This window comes from Pseudochaenichthys georgianus, chromosome 9 (assembly GCF_902827115.2).
Source record: "Pseudochaenichthys georgianus chromosome 9, fPseGeo1.2, whole genome shotgun sequence".
NCBI lineage: Eukaryota > Metazoa > Chordata > Actinopteri > Perciformes > Channichthyidae > Pseudochaenichthys > Pseudochaenichthys georgianus.
Genome location: NC_047511.1, coordinates 3,434,721 through 3,459,000, shown reverse-complemented (window position 1 = coordinate 3,459,000; position 24,280 = coordinate 3,434,721). Strand labels below are relative to the sequence as shown.

At 39.9% G+C, this 24,280-nt stretch overlaps 1 protein-coding gene across 3 annotated transcripts in view; it reads right to left on the bottom strand.

The window, feature by feature from the left end:
* Nucleotides 1-4,027: 4,027 nt before the first annotated feature.
* Nucleotides 4,028-24,280, bottom strand: part of LOC117452121 (zinc finger MIZ domain-containing protein 2-like) — a 42,274-nt gene continuing 22,021 nt past the window's right edge. For 2 of the 3 annotated variants that reach the window (XM_034090598.2, XM_071204313.1), the window contains 11 exons: nucleotides 23,117-23,258; nucleotides 21,785-21,863; nucleotides 21,140-21,271; nucleotides 20,551-20,656; nucleotides 18,114-18,271; nucleotides 16,440-16,507; nucleotides 16,260-16,328; nucleotides 15,413-15,714; nucleotides 10,280-10,449; nucleotides 9,967-10,167; nucleotides 4,028-9,506 (listed from right to left, as the gene is read on the bottom strand). In XM_034090598.2, coding sequence (XP_033946489.1) covers nucleotides 9,399-9,506; nucleotides 9,967-10,167; nucleotides 10,280-10,449; nucleotides 15,413-15,714; nucleotides 16,260-16,328; nucleotides 16,440-16,507; nucleotides 18,114-18,271; nucleotides 20,551-20,656; nucleotides 21,140-21,271; nucleotides 21,785-21,863; nucleotides 23,117-23,258 — 1,535 coding nt within the window. In that variant the 3' untranslated portion in view covers nucleotides 4,028-9,398. The remainder of the gene's footprint in view (nucleotides 9,507-9,966; nucleotides 10,168-10,279; nucleotides 10,450-15,412; nucleotides 15,715-16,259; nucleotides 16,329-16,439; nucleotides 16,508-18,113; nucleotides 18,272-20,550; nucleotides 20,657-21,139; nucleotides 21,272-21,784; nucleotides 21,864-23,116; nucleotides 23,259-24,280) is intronic. The other variant, XM_034090599.2, reaches the window with a different exon arrangement.

The following is a 24,280-nucleotide window of genomic DNA, read 5'->3' as shown; positions in this document are numbered from 1 at the left end:
GACAGTGACCTGTAGCGCCTCCCTGAGGGCAGAAGTTGGAAGACATGGTGAGCTGGGTGGGAGGGGTCAGAAATGATTTTCTTTGCCCTTGTGACAGTTCGTTGGTGGTGAAGTGATTCGAATGATGGAAGGGGACTGCCGGTGATTTTTGATGCTTTATTGAGGATACGTTGAAGTTTATTCCGGGAGAGGTTGTCTGAACTGCTGTACCAGACTGTGATGGATGATGTGAGGATGCTTTGGATGATGGCTGTGTAGAACTGGATTAGGAGATGTTTCCTCACTCTGTATTTCTTGAGCTGCCGCAGAAAGAATAGCCTTTGGTTGGCTTTTTTGTAGATGTGGTCTGTGTTGGTCTTCCATTTGAGGTTATTGCTTATGTGAGTGCCAAGAAATTTGAGTGATTCTGTGGTGGAAATGAGTTTGCCGGAGATAGATAGAGGTGACTTGGGCTGTGGCTTTCGCCTGAAGTCGATGATTATTTCTTGGGTTTTTGCTGTGTTAAGTAGGTTGTTTTCTGAGCACCAGGTGACTGCTTGATGGGTCTGAGTGAGGTATTGTGTTTCATTATTATTTGAGATGAGTCCTATTATTGTTGTGTCATCTGCGTATTTATATATGTTGACTGTGGGGTGCTGGGATGTGAGTTGGTTTGTGTAGAGTGAGAATAACCAGGGGGATAGGACACAGCCTTGTGGAGCTCCTGTACTGAGGTGCAGAGGGAGGGATGTGGAGTTATTTATTTTGACCCGTTGTTGTCTGTTCCAGAGGAAGCTGTGGACCCAGTGACAGATGCAGGGGTCAGTGTTCATGTCCATTAGTTTATTGAAGAGTTTTTCCGGGTTGATGGTGTTGAAAGCGGAGCTGAAGTCCAGGAACAAGATGCGGGCGTATAGGTGTTGGGGGATTCCAGGTGTTGTAGAGTGTGATGGATTGCCAGGTTGACAGCGTCATCAACGGATCTGTTGGTTCTGTAAGCAAATTGATATGGATCCATGAGGGGGGACTGTTTGAGAAACCGGCTCGAGATACACTTTTTGTTATATTCCATGGAATGCTCTTAACATCCCGATAGTAATGAATATCTATGACATAAAAAAATGTCATCTGTGGAAGCCGTGGTACTGTAAAAAGCACGACCAATCATTTTAGCCGGCCCGGTTAAAATAACTGGATGGCCTACCTGCCTGTCAGCCTTCCATCTGTAAACAAACTTATCTCGTGCCCTCATTGGTCAGGTGCGCGTTCGTGTGTGTTGGAGGAGGGGCTCTGTAAGGAAGTGGCAGATTCTTTCCGGTTGTGTATTTAAAAATTCTAGCGCACTTGAGCTGGTTTCTTCAAAATTACCTACCCCACCTTTAATCTAATTCTGTGCAAAAACTAATAATGCATCAAAATCTATTTTGTTGCTAATCTTTGACATATCCAAGAGTTTGATAAAAAACAGTCAGTCCCCAGATATTTTCACTGTTTTTATCATGAAAAACAACAGCGATTTAATGTATTCAAAATGGCATTTTAAAGGGTTAAAATCCTAATCTTTGACATATCCAAGACTGTGATAAAAAAAAGAAAAGCTGACCGCCCAAACATCTGTATGGAAAATAACTGCCCTTTTGTGCATGTTTTTCTTAAAAAACGCGACATCATGTTTTCAAACGGGCAATTAAAGGGTTAAAATCCTGATAATTCAATATTTGGTATTTTTGATCAGCACTGAAGTTGATTGAAAGGTTTAACGCCAAAAAGTAACAAAAATAATAATAATTTGTTATCATTTTATAGCAGTTTTTGGAAGTGGACATTCCAAATGTCCCAAATGACTAATTAGGGATTGTGTTGTTTAATCTGATTCTGTACACAAACTAATAATGCATACAAATCCATGTTGTTGCTAATCTTTGACATGTCCAAGACTGTGATTAAAAAAAAAGCCCGTCCCCAGATATGTATTATATGGAAAATAACACATTTTCTCTGTTTTTATCATGAAAAACAACAGGGATTTAATTTATTAAAAATGGCATTTAAAGGGTTAAAATCCTGAAAAGGATTAAATATTTGGTATTTTTGATTAGGGCGGAAGTTGCTTTAAAGATTGAACCCAAAAAAGTGGTGAACTAAATATTCACTGAGCTGTGGTATTGGATTGTAGATTTTAGAGGTGAACCTTAAAGCATAGCTATTAAAAGATGTAAACTGTAGCCCAGTGTTTTTCAAAGTGGGGGCCCCGACCCCCCGGGGGGCCGCCAGGGGGGTCACGCAAAGTTTGAGGGAAAGGGGAATCTTTTTTTTTTTTTTTAAAGTTAAATTTTTTTTTTTAGATGTTATTAATAATTGTATATCTATCAATCTATGTGTCCTCCTTTGATGCCTATCTTTTAATATTTTTTATTTATTCATATTTTATTTTATTGTTTTTAAATCTCATGACCGCCCTTCAAGCCAATCAGAATCGAGCTGCCTCTACTGAGCGTGAAACTGAGTATCTGCTCAGCTTTTGGAGCAAGTGAAAGCTAGTGAATATTTTGCTCTGCAGCTGGATGAGAGCACGGATGTAGCAAATATTGATGTTTATATATATGAATATAAATATGTTTACTGTTAATATTACTGTTGAATATTATATATAATATTATTAAGGCATAAGTAGCTTTCAAAATGCTAAAAATATATTTTAATTGTTCATATTACTGTTCAAAATTATATAATATTATAAAGACAGAAATCACTTTAAAAATGCTTTAAAAATATGTTTACTGTTGATATTACTGTTTAATATTGTGTTAAGAATGTTTATAACAGAAGACACAATCAATGTAATGAATGACAAACAAAAGATAAATACAAACATTTTTTAGAAGAATAACTGATTATTAATTATTAATACAAATATATATTAAGAAAATGTATTAAGCTGTATGATTAATTTGTTATATTTTCCATCATAATGTCCCCGCCAGACGAAAATGCTATATGGGGGTCCTTGGCATGGCAAAGTTTGGGAACCCCTGCGTGTAGCCAACCAGTAGATCCACCCTTGTAATTATTTTTATATTATTCACTTTTACTACTACTGGCACAACCTGCCATATGTTCACCTAACCAGGTTTAACTTTTCTACTGCTGCACTTCACTTTATAGAGTTATACTTATTCCAACTATATTGATTGTAGTTGTTTATCAGTGATTTGTTAAGCTCTTTATTTAATAAGTACTTTAGTTTTTGCAGCTGCCTTCATTTTTGAATGTTCTGCTGGTATTACTAAAGTAGCCGACTCCCCCTAAATATATCTATCAATGTATCACAAGTAGAGTTGGAGTATTGATTCAGCCTTTTTTTTATGTTATTCTTGTTCTAATATAACTATTCTCATCTATGGTTTTTTGCTGGTGTTAATGTGTAGTTTTCCAATTATAAAGTCATCTATTTATCTCATCTGTATTTCTCTGCATGTGCTTTCACCTGTCAATACAAATGTTTGTAAGATGTGCGTCATAATTGTGCATTTACTAGATGTCCAAAACACATACTGCAATTTCAAAAATAATGCAAATTATAAAACACGAGCAGCCTTTACTAAAAAGCTGCATAAACCAAACGCTGCAAATAAAAAAAACGCTCATCTCAAAACCCATCGGAAACCATGGGACACTAAAACGTGTCGCACAGAGCGTTGTTGATATTCAGGGATTATAAAGTTGACCAACTGTCCCTGTTGTTGGAAACACACTTAAAATGTAAGTTTTATTGGCTTATTTGACCAATGTGATCACATGATTCCTGCTGATATTATTGCAGATCTGCTCTAAGCTAGCTAGCTAGCTAACATGGCTAACTTAAATATAGGGGGAAAAACACAATTATGAAACAGCCTAACTTTGCCATCATCGACTTTTTAAATACTGAACGTCAACAAATGTCAACCAAAATGTTTTTGTAAAGCGTTTTAGCGCGTTGTCGTGCACCGTAATAAAACACTGAAAATCACAATGTTCACAATCAAATGTCTCGTTCGACCAACACCAACATACAAAGATATTAATTTATTGTGATACAAAACAGAGAAAAGCAGCACATATGAGAAGCTAGAACTGGATCATATTTGGTATTTCTGCTGGTTTAAAATAATTCTAGCAAATTCTAGCTAATACCTCTGCTGCTGTAATGTTTTATATTTCAGCATGGGATTAATAACTGATTTTAAATGTAATCTTTCTTTTGATTATTTTTCATGTTTTTTCCTCCAGACTTCTTCGCAAACATGTCATTCAGCTTATGCATAACCGACTATTAAAATAGCCACTGTGTGTCTTTCCAGTGTGTGTTTATTACAAATGGTTTGTCATTGACATTATTACTAAATCATACAGTGTGATCATGTCCAGATTTATTTTTGAGACATGGAGACACCACAACTGTCAGGACTGTAGTCACTTCACAACAAACAGGATGAGGAGGAGGAGGATGAAGATGACCCCTCAGTAACTCGAACATAACAAACGGCTCTTGGGGCAGCTCTGTAATCTCAGAGCAACAGTTCTAGGCATTAACAGAAACTTTCCGAGCTTTTTATCACATGTTTCTTCCGCTGTTAACATCACCGTTCTTCGTGAAGGTTGTCAAAACGAATGTGGCAACAAAAGTTGCTCGATAGACAAAAAGACTTGACTGCAGGAGTGAGAACACCAACGACCCTCCAGGTTAAAAGCCCAGAGTTCACCTGACAACTTTTACAAAAGCTTTATACTGAGAGATGTCTATCCAGATGTCCCTTAACACTCATTTACACTCAGCAACTCAACGTGTCGTGTGATCCATTCTACCTTTCTTTAAATCCTATTAATGCGGATTTACTAACCATGACGCTGGTATTGTTTTCACATAATGAGTCTGTCGGATTTCTAATCTACTTTGGAGATCAAAATGTATCGGCAGATGGGTGTGTGACGCAACGGAGGAGCCTCCTTCCCTTCATTTACGCCGCTGGCCTGGCATCACAAAACGTTGCGGCTGCGTTGCCAGGGAAATTTGGATACAAGCAGATATGAAACGCAATTGGCCGATTCACTTAAATAACGATTACATGACAAAACATTGTCTATGCGGAGATACCGCATAGACATTTTGGGTAAATGGAACATTTATCTAAATGGTTGCTGACAATTGAACAGTTGATTAACTTACTGTTTCAGTCACACAACAGCTAAACAATACACTGAGTGATTGAGTGAAGGGGATGGATAGAACTTCCCGTTTGAATCGATGGTTCAAAAGTGGAAAACAAATGAATTGATTGGTTGTTTTTAAAGAACATTTTAACATTGTTGTTCTACAAAAAATATTCTCATGTTATCCGTCATGTATAAAAGAATAACATCCGACATTTAGAAGAAAAAAAAAACTGTACTTATTGGCAGTTCTGTATTTAAGATGAAACTTCAAATCCATGACAACAGTAACAATCAATGGTGGGAGGATACAAAATAAACATCAAAAAGGTTGGTCGCTGTTGCTGGGTGTAAATGGTGCCTTCAGTGTCTCCACATATCTCAGATGGAAAACAACAAAAAATGTCAGACAGAACAGATGCTCCTTTAAAGCTAATTTTCTACTTTTTATACCTTTACATTTAAAACGTGTGGACCAGAAACACTCTGCCTTTAAAGGACCACGCCGCTCATTCATCACAACTCACATCCCGTCTCTGCTCAACATTAAATTAATCTGACTGGTAGGAATTAACTGAAACCTGCTGGGAGGAAGAGAAGTGTAAAAGCTGCTGGATGATCAGCAGTGACGGGGGGGGGGGGTTAAAGGAACACTTCTGTATTTTTCAATCTCGTCTCAGTTTACTGTGTGTGTATCTGAAACCTGGTTCACACAGGACCAGTATTTCAGATGGACCCAATAAACAACATGGGAAAAAATATATTGCAAAAATAAATCTATGTCAACACACACAGAACTAACAGAAATAAAATAAGGTTGGCAATTTTAAGTGACATTTAATTTAATTGACCAATTCAAACGTGGCAGACTCGGGGGTTATGATCACAGATGATCTCTGCACTCATTACAAACTACTAGAAGTCCCCAGGTCACAATAGTCCTGTGCTAATAGGGCTATCGTGACTAATGAGGACAACATTTCATTTAGTCTGGTCCAGTATTGAGTAAGAGTGCTGCGGCCAGTTAGCACCGTCGATGTGCGTCCTCAGATACCTCATTCACACCAACGCAACTTCCGGTTCAGAACCGGTTCTTCGGTTTAGCTCTGGCTCTTTTCACACTGCCCAGAGTCCGACTGGTGCTGCGTCATTGAGTCATCGTTTGCATCATCATGACGTAACCGTTTGCGTGCCTGCTTCATAAAGCCAAACCGTGCAGAAAACCCTCACAGCTGACATCGACAACAACAACAACAATGGCCGATTGTGCTACAGCTTCCTCTGCACCTCTTCGGAAGAGCAGATTCCCAGCAGGTAGCTGGTCTCTTCAGTGGACCACTGCTGCTTGTTACGTTTCTCCATCGTTGTGTACAAGCTGGATAAAACGCGGGCTTCTTGTTGTTGTTCAGGAGTTGATCCCGCCCCCGCCCCCGCCTCGACGTAAGCGTGACGTATGCAGTGCTTTTGCTCTGGCTGGACAATTTGTTGGTGCTTGAAAGGAACCGGATTCCGGAGCTGAGGCTGCTCTGCTGCGGTGTGAACAGGAAAACCCGGTGCTTTCCAAGCTCCAGCTCCGAACCGGCTCTGAAACACCGTTGGTGTGAATGAGGTATAAGTGTTTGTAGCTGAGCTAGTTTGGTCCCTGACAGGCTCCGGTTCTTAAATCTGACGTGAGGTGACTTGATTTCTGCGTGAGAGTTGAGTGTGGGTACAGAAAGAGGTATCAAAAGATTATTGATGTACGGCTGAATATTTAAGTCGTCTCTTGCTAGATTACAGAAGGAGTCCTTCGGCAGGTTTAAAAAGAAAAAATGATGGATCATGGGAAAGATAAAGTAAATACATTTTCTTTATCCTTATTATATTTATAGAAACACACTGAAATGTTGACTTTAATACAATTATGTCAACATATTTCACATAACTGTATTAGGTTAGTTGAAATCAACAATATTAAGTTGAACCTAATATATTTCATTTAAACTTGATATTATTGTTTTCAACTAACCTAATCTGTTGACCTAATACATTTAATTAAAGTTTCAGTTTTTTCAGCGCAGAGCATCTGAGGGGGGAGTGAAATTGAGCCTGAGGATTTTACATTGAGCCCTTTTTTAGTTTCGGTGTTATCCAAAAATGTCCAATAAATCTATTTGAGTTCATGTAAAAATATAGATATTATGTTTTCACAGCTTGTCTTTCTAGGACCTTTGAAGCTTGAATTCATATTTACTGAGGTCGAGCCCTCACTACGGCCAAACTATTGCTTTCCCTTCTGCACAAAAGGTGGCTGGCATCTTACATAACTGATGAGTTCTACCAATTTATAGAACGCTGATTTAATAAAGAACGCCAACTCATTTAAGAAACGTTATTCAAGTCAAGGATTTGGTTCGAGGATTTAGGAAGATGTCATTAAATATGACGAAAGATTTTTGAAGCTTCATTGGAATACCTCAGCAGAAGATTTAAATGTAGAAAAAGTGATATTTGATAAATCAGCAAGTCGTATTGAACACAGCTTTTTTGTTGCTGGAGTGAACCGTTGGGGATTTGATTGGAGCGATATTAAGCTGAGAGAACAAACTTGTCTGTATGCAGAGAGCGAAATTGACCAATCCCAAACATGGACAAGTCCTACCACTCTAAGCAGAGCAGCATATTTGACTAATGCAAAGCAAACTATAATATTACAGATACGAAGAACACATCATTGAGCCTGAAGGAAACACAGTTGCAGCTGCCAAAAGCAGGAGGGACAGCTGGCAACAAAACTGTGAATGATTAAAATAACAGGCTTAGAATATCACTGCCCGTGTAAGGCATGAGTAGATCTGACTATAAATACCTTTCTGTATTAAGTTAACGTGTAGCTTTAATGTATTCTTATAGATTAAAATAATATCTGATGTTTTATTCGTCCTCTTTTGGCAATTATTTCTTGTTTGACCAAAAAGGTCTCTTAGCAGTAAACCACGGCGGTGTAAAAATAATGGAGAAAATTAGTGACAATATATATCAATATATTCTTATCGTATATTGTGTCAGCTTCTCGAGCCGTGTTACTTTGCTACAAAGTACTTTTATGTATGCTGTGGCTGAAAGATATGAAAGTTAAATCTGCTTTTCACCTTTAATCCTGTTTTTGAACCATGTTTTTATTTGCTACCAAGTTCCTTGGGTTGCAGTTGAATGTTTTGTTCCTATGGTTACCCCCAATGCTCGCTACATACAACTGTCCTCTGATCTTTACCCTGCATCATGTGAATGCAGCTGCAGGGTCAAATAAGGTAGAATTCAGCAGTCGATGCTTTCATATGCGTTGATCTGTTATCTCAAGAATAATCTGCTCTGGTAAAAAGTGACCAACCGTCGTTAGACTGAAAACCTAAATAAAATGTTATGTAATAACAATGTAGGCCGTCCCTGTCAGTGGCTAGAAAATCACTTTTAGTGGAGGTACCTCAACAGTGCGGAGCTCTCACTCAATACTAACCCAGTTTAATTTGTTTTTTTACATTTGTTAGTTACGCCCCGTCCACACTACAGCTTCAAAAAAAGCTTGGAGCTCGACCAACAACCAATCACATGTATCTCCCGCCCCTGACACACAAGCAGCGGTTTGATTGGCTAGAGCTTGTACTGGCATATGATTTGATTGGCTGACGCTTCCACCGAAAGCTTCAAAAGTTGAACATTGCTCAACTTTTGCAGCCTGAAAGCCAGGAAACCTCCGCTCTGCTTCCCACAATGCAGTTCAGCGAAAAGTGACGTCACCCCATTCAAAGTGAATGGGCAGACGCGTTGGAAACCGCTTGTGAAGCTGTCGTGTGGACGGGCCGTAAGACACCAAAACATGGGGACATTGGGTGCCTGTTAAAAAATACAGAAGTGTTCCTTTAAAGCAGTGGTGGTCACCAACTTGAAACAGTCAGAGCTTACTGTGAGCGGCAGGGTTGTCGACTCCGGGGAATGAGTAGGAAACATCAAAATACAGTTTCAGAGAATACAAAAAAACAATAAAATAAAGTTACCATCATCGTCACACACCAAAGAGATTTCATATTTAAAAGTTTTTTTTTTTGTTTCCTTCTAATCCTCCGCTCCATCCTGTGCAGATGACGGCCATGTTGGACCGCCAGTCATGTTGGCGGGCGAGGAGAGAAAGAGTTCATATCTTACAGTAAAGTTCTGTCTCATGTCTGGAGGTGTGTGTTTGCATGTGTTCAGTTGTTCTCGAACAGCGACAGCAGGTCGTCGTTGTTGTTGTTCGGGAGGTCCGGAGGTCCGAGGTACGACAGCAACTCGTCTGGGTTGGTCAACTCTGGAAGCAACTGCAGAAACAAACAGATGAGATGATTTTCTGTTAGAATCTGAGCAACAGCAGCAGTTTCCCCTCTCCTGTAGTGGTCTATAGGTTTCTGTACACACAGTCACCGTAGAGGCACACGATACATGTAAATAGATGAAATTAAACAATTAATTAAGAAATACCTCATTTAAACGTTTGAAGAAAAAATTCTCTTCAGAACCTGCATCAGCAGTGATCACATCATGCTTAAATACTGTAGTCTGTTTGCCAGTGGTGGATTAAATAACCCTTTACTTCATTAAATGTATCCTCTCTCCTTTGAACCTAACACAAAGTAATGACAGCAGTCACTATGCAGATATTATATATATATATATATATATATATATATATATATATATAGTAATTGATAAATTGTATTTGTGCACTACAGGTTGGACCCTTATCTAATGACAGTGGAGTTTCAGTCTGGTTCTACTCACGTCCAGAGACGCTTCAGGACCCTCTGCTGACCCCCCGAGACCGAAGGAGCTGTCGCCTTGGAGACGGGGGTTCTGGTTGCTACGCTGCATCATCTGGTTGCTGCCGCCCCCCATTTGAGAGTTGCCGTGGAGACCCTGCGACTGCTGCTGGGAGAGAGGAGCACCATGGGAAGAGGAGTCCAGACGGTTCGAGACCGACATCTGAGAGGAGGGAACGAAAGGAGAGAGGAGAGGAAGTAAGGAAACACGGACAATTTGAGTTCCCAACTCATAAAACATGAAGATGTCAATGAGGACGTTGATGATGGTGTACCTGTCCAGCCAGCGGGTGGGGGGGTGGTTTGTCGGGAGTTAGGAGGGCACTGGAGAGCTCAGACTGGTAGGAGAGAGGGGGAGGACCGGGGGAGGAGAAGTCCCCCCCGACTCCCGGAGTCCCAGGACCACTGAAGTCTGAGAAACTATGTTGGCTAGGATAGGACGGAGCTGAGGAGACACACACACACACACACACACACACACATTAATACATCTGCTCGTATACAATTATCAATTAGCCAGTTGAGCCCTGAGCCTGTTTTTCAGGTCTCAGGCTCGAACATGACATTCCCAGAACAAATGACCATATCTTCTAAAAGGGGTAATTAATCATCTTTTTTTCAAAGCAATGAAAAACCTGTGAGTTGGATGTAGAAAAGTCAGAATCAACCACCCTTGAATGATGGATGATGGATGGGAGACTAAAAGCTTCAGGAATCCAAACTATAACATAACAAGTACCCTGTATCAGGATTGATGCAAAAATAAGTGACATTTGACCTTTTTAGAGAGATTTAGAAAAAAACCCATTTGGGTGCATTTTAGATATCTTTGGCCCCACTCAGTCGATTTTGATGATTGACACCTCTTTTTAAACGCTAGAGCCAATAGAATCGAGGGGAAGTTCCTAAACTCCATCATCAACATTACCATTGGTGAATGAGTGATGCGTAGCCAGAATGCCCAAAACTGGAAGCTGACATTGACACTCTAGTAGCAGCTAATATGAAATCTCCGTTATTGACATAAAAATGGAATGATGGAATATCAGAAATCATTTCAAAGTGACAGACACATTGGATTAACCTTCAGCAGCGTTTTTATCGTTTTTTTTTATCGTTTTAAGGGTATTTTAACGTGAGTTCTGTGTTAAGTGCTCAGGGCTAATTCAGAGCCTTTGTTATTACACTTATGTTTCAATTCAAGTTTATTTATATAGCCCAAAATCACAAATCCTATTTGTCTCAGAGGGCTTCACAAGTCAACAAACACAATTGGCAATGTAAAACAATGTAAAAACAACAAACGTATCTTACAAGATCAATGTGAAAATACCAATTTAAAAAGGAACATAACACAATGACACAAATACAGTACAATAAATAAAATTCCATAAAACGAAGGGTCCATGAGGATGTATAAAAAGTCTTAACTGTACGCTGTACTAAAAAGGAAAGTCTTTAACCTACTCTTAAATGTGTGGACACCGTCTGCCTCCCTAATCGTCACTGGAAGTTGATTCCAGAGGAACGGGGCTTGGTAGCCGAAAGCTCTAGCACCTGACCTTTTTTTGTGGACTCTGGGAACCACCAACAGACCTGCACTCTTAATGCCCGAGAGGGGCAATAGGAGATTAAAAGATCCTGTAGGTAGGATGGTCCCTGACCATTTAGCGCTTTGTATGGGAGTAAAAGTATTTTAAAATCAATCCTGGACTTAACTGGTAGCCAGTGCAATGCTGCTAAAACAGGAGTGATGTGATCTTCTTTGTTCCTGTTAAAACCCGTGCTGCAGCATTTTGTATGAATTGGAGGGTCTTTAATGAAGAGTTTGGACAGCCTGATAAAAGGGAATTGCAAAAATCCAGCCTGGAGGTGATAAAAGCATGCATTAGTGTTTCTGCATTGTTGTGATTTAGGATGTGCCTGATTTATGCAATATTCCGTAGATGGAAGTAGGCAGTCCTTGAAATTTGCTTTATATGGGATTTAAAAGACAAATCCTCGTCAAAAATAACACCAAGATTTGTTACCGTGGTGCTGGAGGTCATGGTAATACAATTAGAAGAAATGATGTTGTTGGACAGTTCGTTTCGAAGGTGTTGGGGGCCTAGTATAATGACTTCTGTTTTGTCGGAGTTTAATAATAGAAAGTTGCTGGTCATCCATGTCTTTATGTCTGTGAGGCATTCTTGCAGTTTAACTAATGTAAATTGTACATCTGGTTTAATTGATATACAATTGTGTATCATCTGCATAACAATGAAAATGTATGGAGTTATTCCTTATGATATTGCCCAATGGTAGCATATATATGATGAACAAGATGGGTCCAAGTACAGACCCTTGCGGTACTCCATGACTGACTGTAGTTTGTAATGAGGATTCATCGTTGACGGATATAAACTGAGACCGTTTTGATAGATAAGACCTGAACCAGCTTGGTGCAGTTCCCCTTATACCCATCAAAAACTCTAATCTTTGGAGTAGTATGTTATGGTCAATAGTGTCAAAGGCAGCACTCAGATCTAACAGAACCAGGATAGAGGCAAGTCCATTATCAGATGCACAAAGCAGGTCATTTGTGACTTTAACCAGTGCTGTATCTGTGCTATGAGGTTTTCTAAAACCTGACTGGAATTTCTCAAATAAACAATTTGTATTAAAAAATGCACACAATTGTGAGGCCACTGCTTTCTCGAGGATTTTTGAGAGGAAGGGAATGTTTGATATCGGCCTGTAGTTGGCCATAACCTCAGGATCAAGTTTTTTATTTTTTATAATAGGTTTAATTACAGCTACTTTAAATGACTGTGAAACATAGCCTGGCAGTAAAGATATATTCATCATATTTAATACAGGTGTATTAATTAGGGGTGCAATTTCCTTGAACAGCTTAGATGGAACAGGGTCTAAGATACAGGTAGATGCTTTAGAGGATGAAATAATTTAATTTAGTTGGTTTTTGTCTATAGGAGAGAAGCACTCTAAGTATATGTCCAGTGTTAAGGGTGATTCAGTGCTGGCTAAGGGTAGGTGGTGGTTTATGTTGTCCCTGAGAGTTATAATTATATCATTAAAGAAGTTCATAAAGTCATTACTACTGATGGATGTAGGAATAGAAGACTCAATGGAGCTGTGACTCTCGGTCAGCCTGGCTACTGTACTAAAAAGAAACCTGGCATTGTTTTTATTTGATTAGGGAGGAATAATAAGCTGCTCTGGCAGTGCGTAGTGCCTTCTTATATTTTTTAAGGTTATCAAGCCAGAGTAACCGAAATTCTTCATGCTTGGTGGAGCGCCATTTCCTTTCAAGTTGCCTTGTCCTCCGCTTTATTATGCGTGTTTCATTGTTATGCCATGGAGCTATAGTCTTCTTAGTTTAATTTTAAAAGGGGCAATAGAGTCCAGTGTTATTTTTAGCGCCCATGTAACACTATCAATCATATGATCTATTTGGGGGGGGCGTAAGGTTAGTAAAGGAGTCCTCCCTTGGACTGTGAGATGTTACTGAGCTAAGCACTGATGGAATTGTTTCCATAAATGTTGCTACAGCAGAATCTGATAGATTTCTTCTGTAGGCATTCTTATGCAGTGGCTTGTAGTCTAATGACAGAACACCAAAAGTTAATAAGTAGTGATCAGATAAAACAGGGTTATGAGCACTGACTGATAGATGCTCAATTTGAATACCATATGTTAGAACAAGGTCGAGGGTGTGATTGAAACAGTGGGTTGGTTGATGTACATTCTGTATAAAACCAATTGAAAGGTAAAAACAATATTACGGCTATTATTCTCAACGTGAATATTAAAGTCACCCACAATAATGACTTTATCGGTTTTAAGGACTAAACTTGATAACAATTCTGAAAATTCAGATATGAATTCAGAATAAGTACCTGGGGCCCGATACACTGACAATTAATATTGGCTGAATTGTTTTCCAAGTTGGGTGCAAAAGAATCAGGCTTTCGAAAGAGTTAGTTTTGTTTTGATTTTGTATTTATGAGAAGACTTGAGTCGTAGATGGCTGTGACTCCGCCTCCTCGACCAGTGACTCGAGCAACATGAGTATTTCTATGACTGGGTGGAGTGGCTTCATTTAGTGTCACATATTCTTCATGTCGCAACCAGGTTTCAGTGAGGCAACATAAGTCAATCTGATAGTCTGTTATTAAGTCATTAACTAATGCAGCCTTAGATGACAAAGATCTGATGTTTAACAGTCCATAATTAATTGTCTTGTTTTGTTGCATTAATGTACTTTTGGTGTTCACTTTTATGAGGTTTTTGTGTAGAATTCCTCTTCTTTGTATTTGCCTCGCGCAAACTGGGTAGAGCTGGCGAACAGGATTGGGAGTGTGTGTGTGGCGGAAAAATAGAGATAATGCGTTCAGGGTCAGTGACCGTTGTTGTGACTATAGCCCTGGCGTGGCTGTAGGGGACAGCGGACGATGGCAGGGGGCGCCAATCCCCAGGTCAGCAGACTGTCCGATACCCCAGAAGAAGATGGGTTTGATGTTAATAGTCAGGCACGAGGAGAGGACAGCACTGTGTGTTGAATATTAGCGAATGTCGTTTCGTTTCGCTAAGAATGGTTAATATTGTCTGAAAGCTGAGTTTCTTCCCGTTAAGTGGATATGACACATTCAGAGTTTGTTAAATGTTGAGAAGCCCTCAGACGCTGTTTCTTGCAAGATGTTTGTGTTTTTTTAAAAGGATTAATACAAATGTTCCACAATAGTATATTGTGTCAAGCAAAAGTCAGACGTGGCATTTCTTCAGGTTTTGGATCAATAGATTTTTTTTATGTTAACGCCTTCTTTAGTTTGGTTTAACCGAACCTGGAAGCATTTACCCCATTTGTTGGACTCTGGTGCGGACCATACTACAACTACCCTTCCTCCTCCAAAGATAACATTTTTCGAGGAGGAGGGTACCATAAATGCATCACTTCATTGGTTCCAAAACACGAGTTTGTTTCCTGTGAACTGTAGCACCGATTATAATGAACTGCAGTTAATCAGATCACCCCCTCTAACTGGACCTTCAGGAGTGACCTTGCCTTTTAACTTTGAGAATGAAACTCCATCACATTCTGTCAAAAATGTTATACATCAAAGCAGATCAGAACAATATAGTTACCTTTCCTACTCTGTCAAAACAAAGATACTGATGTAGGTAGCCAGATATTCTTCCAAGTGTATCAACAATGTAACAACATTGTGAGGAAATCAGCAAAAGAAAACGCAAACAAAGATTTCTTTTTCTAATCTTGATGAGCAGTAGAAGGTGCTCAGCGCCTCAGGGACACCACGACCTCGCCCTGGTGCTTTTTAAAACCACAATATTTATACTTGTACTTTCAGGTAAAAGATCAAAGTAATTTCTCCAATAATGTTGCTTACTTAAACATTTTAGACAATCAGATCTTGCCTCCCGTGTACCTGGTCCAGGGTAGTCAGGCGTGTTGCTGTTATTGCTGCCCCCTAGAGGAGGGTAGGGCATCGGGGAGGCAGAAGAGGAGGGGGCGGGGCCAAGCGATGCGATCATTTCCATGACGCTAGGCAGGACCATGTGACTCGGGCTGAGGGTCCGGCAGCGCTTCAGCACCGGACCGTCAGACTCCTCCTTCACATGGATGTCCGGCTTCACAGGGACCGGCTTCCAGCTGCACACCGGGTCGATGGTGATCTCCTCGTACTCCGAGCTGGGGGGGGGGGGGGAGGGGGGGAGAGGAGAAAGTGTTAATCCAGGCAAAGAAAATAAGGGGAAATGTGTCACCTTTTATGTAGATATCCAATCAGTGTTGATGGTAAATGAAGCGATGGAAGCGATTCATTTTTGAGTTTGTGATTCATTTTTGAGTTTGTGATTCATTGGCTGAGGAAACAAGTTCTCAAACTGCAAACATATGTTGCTGTTCCTGCATCAAACGCTTTCCTTTGATGTGACGAGGTTTGGTTCACAGTAAAGAAGGAACACATGTACACATGTTGGAGCTCTAGACGCCTCGCAAAAAGAGAAATTCTTTTTTTCTCTTCCCCCAGAGTTTAATGTACACTTTTCTATTATAATTCTTGAGGGGGGGGGGGGGGGGGGGGGGGTTATATAGGTTTTTGTACATGTAAATGGTCTTGACCAGAGTTCCAGAGGGAGTCTCTCTCTCTCCCACACACACAACGCCCAATGGACATCCACATTAAGATTAACACTCAACATGCCATGTCACAACGGTACAAGAAAGTGTCTTACTTCTGAACGTAGATGAGGATTCCCAGCATGTACTGATCCACCTCTAGACCTTCCAACAGAGCTGTTTTACTACACACACACACACACACACACACACACACACACACACACACACACACACGTTATTCAGGATATCAGAAATGTGTAAAGAAATCGTTTAGTGTGTTTGTGGAGACATACTTGCACACAGGGCATCTCCATGTTCCCCTCTCACAGTTGAGCTGCAGGTACGACTCCAGATCAAAACACTGCAGACAGACAGAGAGCAGTGTGATTGTATGATATATCAAATACATGTATGGCAATTTCTTCTGTTGAAATGTTTACCTCTTATCCGTATTGTTTTTAGACATATTGAAGGAATGTGTTATATACTTTTCTTCTTAAAAGGTCAACTATCATGCTATTTTTGGCAATGGCATAGGTCTCAGATATATAAAAAACATTTCTATGTGTTTTGCTCAAAATACCAAACAGATCACCCATTCTAGCCATGCCTCATATCCCTCTGTTTCACTTCCTCTTACTAAAGTGCTGATTCGGGGTATAAAGCTTTAAAAAAAGAAAACGGAGGGGGCGGAGCTTATGCCTGCTCATGCGGACCCGGCAGATACTGTCTAAATGCTGCGGTGATGAAACGCCATATCATGTTCCAAACCACATCAAGGATTATTTCTGAAACAGTATGGAGCTCAAATGCTTTTTCTCTTGTGGGTTCACCACAAGGTGAGTTCCTTTTTTTATTTCCGGCTTTTTTACACATACTCTCCATACAGGTTAGCTCTGAGTGTTAGCGATGCTTGCTAATGTAAACAAAGACCATATTACGTCCAAAAGAGTCGGGCATTGATACTGATAGTTTCTGATAGTGCCGTGGGTCCACCAATATCATGCTAGACGCAAATCTGGATCAGCTCCGTTGTACTCCCGTTTTTAGAGATTTTTATTTTCTGACACTTTGTGAGTTCCCTGACACACCGGGAACACATATTTATGTATAAAATACATCAAAACGTGCATTTTGCATGATGGGTCCCCTTTAAATGATGTCTGTTAAGATAATCTGTAAATGTTTAGGCCGATGATGACAAACACAATGCATGTATCTTTGCATTGTGTCCATTTATTTCATCCTTTTGGCAGCCAATGGCAGACTGCTTCTCTTAACAAGCAATATTACACTTTTATTTAATTTATTTAATGAACAATTTTGAGTTGTTCGGCACCTGTTATTTATCCGTTTTGAAAAAAACTCCGAAATTAAATCTTAAGATTGTAAAAGATGTCATTAAGAAATCCAATTTGCATTTCGGGGAGCATAGAAAAAGCTATACTTTGAAAAAGAATCAATGTGTAAAATCATAAAAAAATTATATGATACATTTGATTAAATCATAGTTTTATTATTATAGTTTTTAAAGTTATCGCAAAAAGTTCAAGTATAATTAATGAGATATCAATATTAAAACGTGGGATTCAGAGTTAGAATTATTAAACCACACCATCATTTTAAAATCTGACTTTCTTTTATTTATTGCAATAAGTGTTTAATAGGAAGTGATGTAGGAGTGATCTGTTGATGTACAGTATTACAATCACATACACTACTTGACATTTATGTGTGTGAAGTTATATGTCTGTATGTAAGTTATAATAACTTTGTTTAGTGTCATAAAAAAACCCAAATATTCGATATACTCTATTTAAGAAGAGACAATGCACATGAATTACCACCAATTCATGTCATGTTTTAAGTAGTCAAAGAATATAGATTGTACTGTAAATGTAGCGATCTCTGATGGGTTGCTGTGACAAGACCGGTGTGGAGCGTCCTGATTGGCTGCGGGGTCTGACCTGTATGTGTCTGCAGTCGTGACCTCTGGCGGGCAGCTGTATGCGGCGGAAGGTGATGGGACATTTTAACGAGACTCTGATGGCTGTCTGCTCCACGCCGTCCTCTCCGTTTAGCCCAGGGGTCCCAGGGATGGAACCGCTGCTGAAGTTCCTCTTTACTGAAAGAGAGAATAAAAAACGATTTTAAATACATAAAAACAAAAAGAAAACATTGAAACTCACAGATTGAATAAACCCTTTTCATAAGGCTGATACTTCCGTCTCTTTGTGAACAGCAGAATGTAAAACACAAGGACACTGAGATTACATTTGAGCCCTGAAGTGTTTCATGACTTCCTAAAGTCCCAGTTTCTCAGGGAGGATTATCTGAGCTTTAAAACATATCATTTCTAAATGCAGTATGTGAACACCCAATTTATTTAATGATAATGTATTAATGTGAAACAGCATTTGTAAACTATTATCCTTTATGCCAAGCCTTTTATTTAGTATTTATTATTAGATATCTTGATTTCTTCTTTTCTAATAGTTCTGTTGTCTTACATAATACGTAAGCAATACAAGTGATCAGGCTACATTACTTTTGATACTGAGATGACCTTTTTTTTTTTTTACATGTAGGCAGCGATTATAACAAAATACAATAAAAGTAATACTCCCAATCCTGACTGTAACTGACAGGAAGTGTAAGCTCACAACAGCCTCATAACTATTACGGACCATATGCGAAAAAGGAAGATGTAAATCAATAAAGGTTTATTTAAAGTGATTTACTCGATTCCAACATGTCTCCAACACCATAAAGTAGAATATAACACACACACTTTTGTATAGGCTTGACTTTAGCAGTGCATTCTGTTTGACTCATGTGAGTCACTAACTAAGTCTGATTTCTTTCCACCTACGTAGATCACAAGGTAAACGACCATCCCCTGGAATCTGAGCGTTAACATTAAGATCTGTCCTTTTTTATATGATAACTCAGGTCTGAGTTTATATGATATATGTCTCGCTGGCTTTTAGTGCACATCAAGTTAAAAAAGGGAACCATAAAGCTGCCTTCAGTAGCCTTTATGTTAACGCCTGTGCCACAGTGTGTGAATGTGTCTTTATTATTGTTGTTTTCACATGTGGGTCAGTTCAGGAGTCGACCACTTCCCACTGGAATCAGATATTAGCTACATTTAAAAATAATGTGAAAAGCCAAACAAAAAAGTTGGATTTAATGCAATTCATCTGAATTGAGCACTTAGGCGTGCAGTGTTCAACTGTATTAGCGTGATATTTGTGACCTGCTCCAAATCTGTCACATCTACCCAAAAACACATTTTGAGTGATATACAACGATGGAGGGGAGAATCTTAGATCTCCAATGGGAAGTTACAAAGTACAATTACTCAAGAACTGTACTTAAGTACTTTTTACTTCTACCCCACTACAATTCAGAGGTAAATATTGTACTTTACTCCGCTACACTAATGAAGTACCTTTAGTTACTTTGCAGATCTGGATTAATGATAAACAATATGTTTAACACTTACATCTGATTTTAGTTACACCTGGAGTAAATGATACCCTGGCCTGCAGTATACAAAGTCATTCAAACTAGCTGCACCTTCACCAGCTTGATAAACATCAATAATTCAAATCAAAACTTGTAACAGAGTACAAGTAAAAGTGTTCTACTTTTACTTGAGTACAAGATCTGAATACTTCATCCACCTGTGCATTGAGGGCGGCAGTAGCTCAGTTGGTAGGGATTGAGGAAGTACAGGGTGTGCGCAGGAGTCCTGAAGTCAAATGTAAAACCTTTTAAGACCCGTTCCATACATCTTAAGACCTCATCGCCACTTGGACTTCTAACCGGTTACCTTGGAGACACTTTACCTCACATTGACTATAGACAGTATGGATCGTCCTTCCTCCTTATCTTCCAACCATTTGGACGCAGACTTGCATTTTCCATAACGATGTTGTTTAACAACCGGCGTAAACGCAGCTTCGCGCTATCAAGCAGTGAGCGTGCGACGTCCCGTTCAGATGACGTCACATCCAACGGGACGCCATCAATAAACTACACAGCATCACACGACACGCCTACGCCATGACTACATTCAGGCAGACTGCAGAACACAACCTCTCTGGACCATTTATAGACTTACTGAAAACAAGCTACAACATTTAACACCTTGGGAAATGCCCTTGAATCATTTTTAATAGCCTTCATTTTCACTAAATTGATTGATCAACTTTTAATACTTTGTAAGATCCCGCGGACCCCCTGAGTACTGATGTGGTGCCTTTGAGCTGCTCCTAATACTAGGAAGGGTTACATGCAGGATCCACGCTAAGACGGCTCCATTCTTTTGTGTCTCAGGTTCCTGGCCAACAAAGCAGTGTTGTTGCTGGTTTGATTAGCCTCAGGTAAATCACTTACTCTTAGTGACACAATGCTCTGCAGGCAGCAGCCTCTTCTTCATCAGACCCTGAAGCACTGACCGGACCGACGGACGATGAACCAGCTGGAGGACAAACAGGTGAGACTGGAGAGAAACAGAGCGGATGATCAATCACACATCTCTAATATTTATTAGAATGCAAAGGATTCATTGTCATATGCCCAGCAGCTACAGTGTAAATATGGAAATGGCATTCTTAAGTCCCGCGCTCCTCCAACTGAATTATAAAATAGTGCCCGATTGTGTTGCGAGGCCAATGTGCAAGTAATGCAGGTAAAGTAAACTATATACAAACAAATATATGTATATATATATATACACACACACACAATAAGCTAAATGCTGCAGAGAATGTTTTGAGTGACCAAGTTAATGCAGGAGTCTTTATACATGTAAACACTGTCTGTCTGTCTGTCTGTCTGTCTGTCTGTCTGTCTGTCTGTCTGTCTGTCTGTCTGTCTGTCTGTCTGTCTGTCTGTCTGTCTGTCTGTGTGTGTGTGTGTGTGTGTGTGTGTGTGTGTGTGTGTGTGTGTGTGTGTGTGTGTGTGTGTGTGTGTGTGTTCTTACGCAGCAGCAGGCGGTCACGGTGATCTGGATGGTGTTCCTGCCCGGCTGACACACTTGCTTCAGGTACAAAGGCTTGTGGGAAGTTTTGTTGTCGCCTCGCTCGATGGTGAGAGGAGTCGCATTCACACTCACCTGTGGAGAAGAGAAGGAAATAAAAAATCTAACGTATGTAAACCCTCTATTATTACAGACTCTATTCTAAGATGCTGAACTCAAGGAACATTTATTTGTTCCTTATTTTTTGTCTTTGGTTTGCATCTTTTGAAATCTGCTGTTAAAAAGGGTGTATAAAACCCTTTAAAAGCAACGTTAAAAGGAGCACTAGGCACTCTAAGGTGAGGGCTACTACAAGGTTAAATCAATATAAACAATAGGCGGTTTGTTGAGGCAGCAAGCTAGCTCCACAATGTGGCCTACTTGCAGATTCAAATATTTTCAGGCAAGGATCGCTTTCTTTGAACAGCGGACCTTCTCTTTGTCCTTAATGCTTTTGTATTTGTACTGCTTATCTTCTGCTGCATCAGCTTTAACACAGTCTTTTTACAAAGTTAACATTTTCTTGTATGTGTCTTCATTTAAAACCAAATGATAGTAATTAGGGTTAAGAAGAAAAGCGTGGAGATAAAAGAAGGGTGGAGGTTGGACCTGGACGGAGGCAGGCCAGTTGGTGTTCATCTGTCGATCCTCGTGGTGGTAACACTTAAACTGGAGCTCCAGGTCCGGTCTGACACACACAAAAACACAAACACATATTTATCTTTGGGAACAAACACTCAATATATGTACAATTCTGGGGTACTTGTGCTTTACCTGACTATTTTACGATAAGATAGTATTTTATTGATTCCAATTTGGGACATGTTTGTGGTCTCTGCAGTGTTAGGAGCAGTGGGCTGCCATCATGTACGGCGCCCGGGGAGCAGTGTAGGGAACGGTGCCTTGCTCAGGGACACCTCGGTAACATTTGGCAGTTGTCAACTTTGCCACCACCGCCCCTTAATGTTATGCTACCTTCTACATCTCAGAGGGACACAATGTTCATTTAATTTACTACATGCGTCTGATAACATTAGTTCCCTTTGCTATATTAATAATACAAAACATAATTACAACAAATATTCAAATGTTTTATTGAGATTGAAACGGTTTCAATCAATGTAGAGGGTTGATCAGAGTGGCTGCCACTTTGTTGTGTACTGCTGCCATTGAGTACTCACTGAAGTTAGGTTTCACTAACAACAACAACAACAAACAGTGGAGTTCCCAAAGTAAATGTAACAATGAAATACTTTGTCCGCTCTTTCTTGTCAAGGTGTAGGAAAGCACATTTCAATTAACTATGTTCTGCACACTTTCTGACCAGTGTAAGGAGTAAAGTATAGTTATCATTTTAGTTGATATCATTCAAAAGGAACTTGCATCGACAGCATATAAAGTATGTACTGTTTTGAGCTTTCGCCAAAGACGTCTATGTATTGATTTGCATGGAACTGAATTAGCATGCTAACTGACTAGCCCAGAGCTGTCCTTTCTTGTAATACCATTTGTACGTCGAGAGGCGATAATGACTCAGTCATTTTGAGCTGACCTCACCTCAGCTCAACATGACTGACTGGAATAATAATATAGCCTGTGTCTGTTAGAAAGTGTTATAGTTAGACCTATAGTTTTTGGGATTAATTAAAAAGTGAGAAAATAAGAAAACATTGCATAGGCACCCTCACCGTTTACGCACATTGGTGTGATTGTGTATATTTATAATATTATAATATAATATATATATTTTTTTAATAACAGACAATAGGGGGCTCTTTACTGTCATAGCAGAAATAGCAAACTAGCTATTTAGCCAGCTGGCGGCTAGCTAGATATTTGAACCGTGCTTCAATGCTACACCGTGTGTGTGTGTGTGTGTGTGTGTGTGTGTGTGTGTGTGTGTGTGTGTGTGTGTGTGTGTGTGTGTGTGTGTGTGTTCACCTCATGATGAGAGTCTTGTAGACGGAGTCTCTGAGCTGGAAGACGTGGTTACTGACAGCCAGGTTGTGCTCTAATCTGAAGGGCTCTAGGACCACGCCATCGCGCACCGGGAAGGTCAGCCGCAGGTCGTCGCTAGGGTTACCTGTAACAGGAAGTCAAAATCAGCTCAGCCACATGCACACTTCCTGTAAAACTACCACTCACTCTTAGAGAGGGGCAGCTACCACCCTCGTGGAAGGAGGCCATAATCTCTGTTATTCCCAAAGAGGGGAAAGAGACAGAATACTGTAGCAACTTCAGACCCATATCTGTTCTCAATGTAGACTACAAGATTTATACAACTATTATAGCGAAGAGATATGAGACATTTATGACTGATTTAATAGATGAAGATCAAACTGGTTTTATTGTGGGCCACCAAACACAAAACAACATTAGGAGGACTGCAAATTATTAACTCAATACAACAACAACAACAACAACAACAACAACACTAGTGCTCTTTTGGTAAGTCTAGATCACATGTGTCAAACTCAAGGCCCGGGGGCCAAATCAGGCCCTTGGTGGATTTAATTTCGGCCCGCAGGATAATTTCTAATTACTATTAGATCTGACCCTCCGGAAAAATGTAATCGTAAGAAATGAATGCAACTGATTATTTAATGTTTAATGTTGTTTTTATAGGCAATAATTTAAGCTTTGTTAGTTCCAGGTTTAATATGTGCAATAAGTTCATTTCAATAAATGTTGCAATAAACATTGAACCAGTCCGGCTCTCGACTAGTACCGATTTTTAAATGTTGGCCCACTGTATATTTGAGTTTGACACCCCTGGTCTAGATGCTGAATTCAATAAGGACTCAATTAAGTGCATTGAAACTATCTATCAAAATCCCACAGCTAGAATACAAATTAATTGTAGTCTAACACAGCGTTTCTCAAAGTGTGGGGCGGGGCGCAGAGATGTGATAGGTGGGTTGCGTATGGACGCGATGAACGGGAGATTTTTTTTAAAAATAAGGCCGGAATCAAACCTGGGTCCTCGCGGGCGGTAGTGGACTGTTACAGCCGGAGACTCGCAACGGCGGTGGGCTTTCACAGCGCCGCTGCGCCGGACCCACCGGAGCCTCGCGGGGACGGATGCAGTACCGGCGCTGTGAAAGT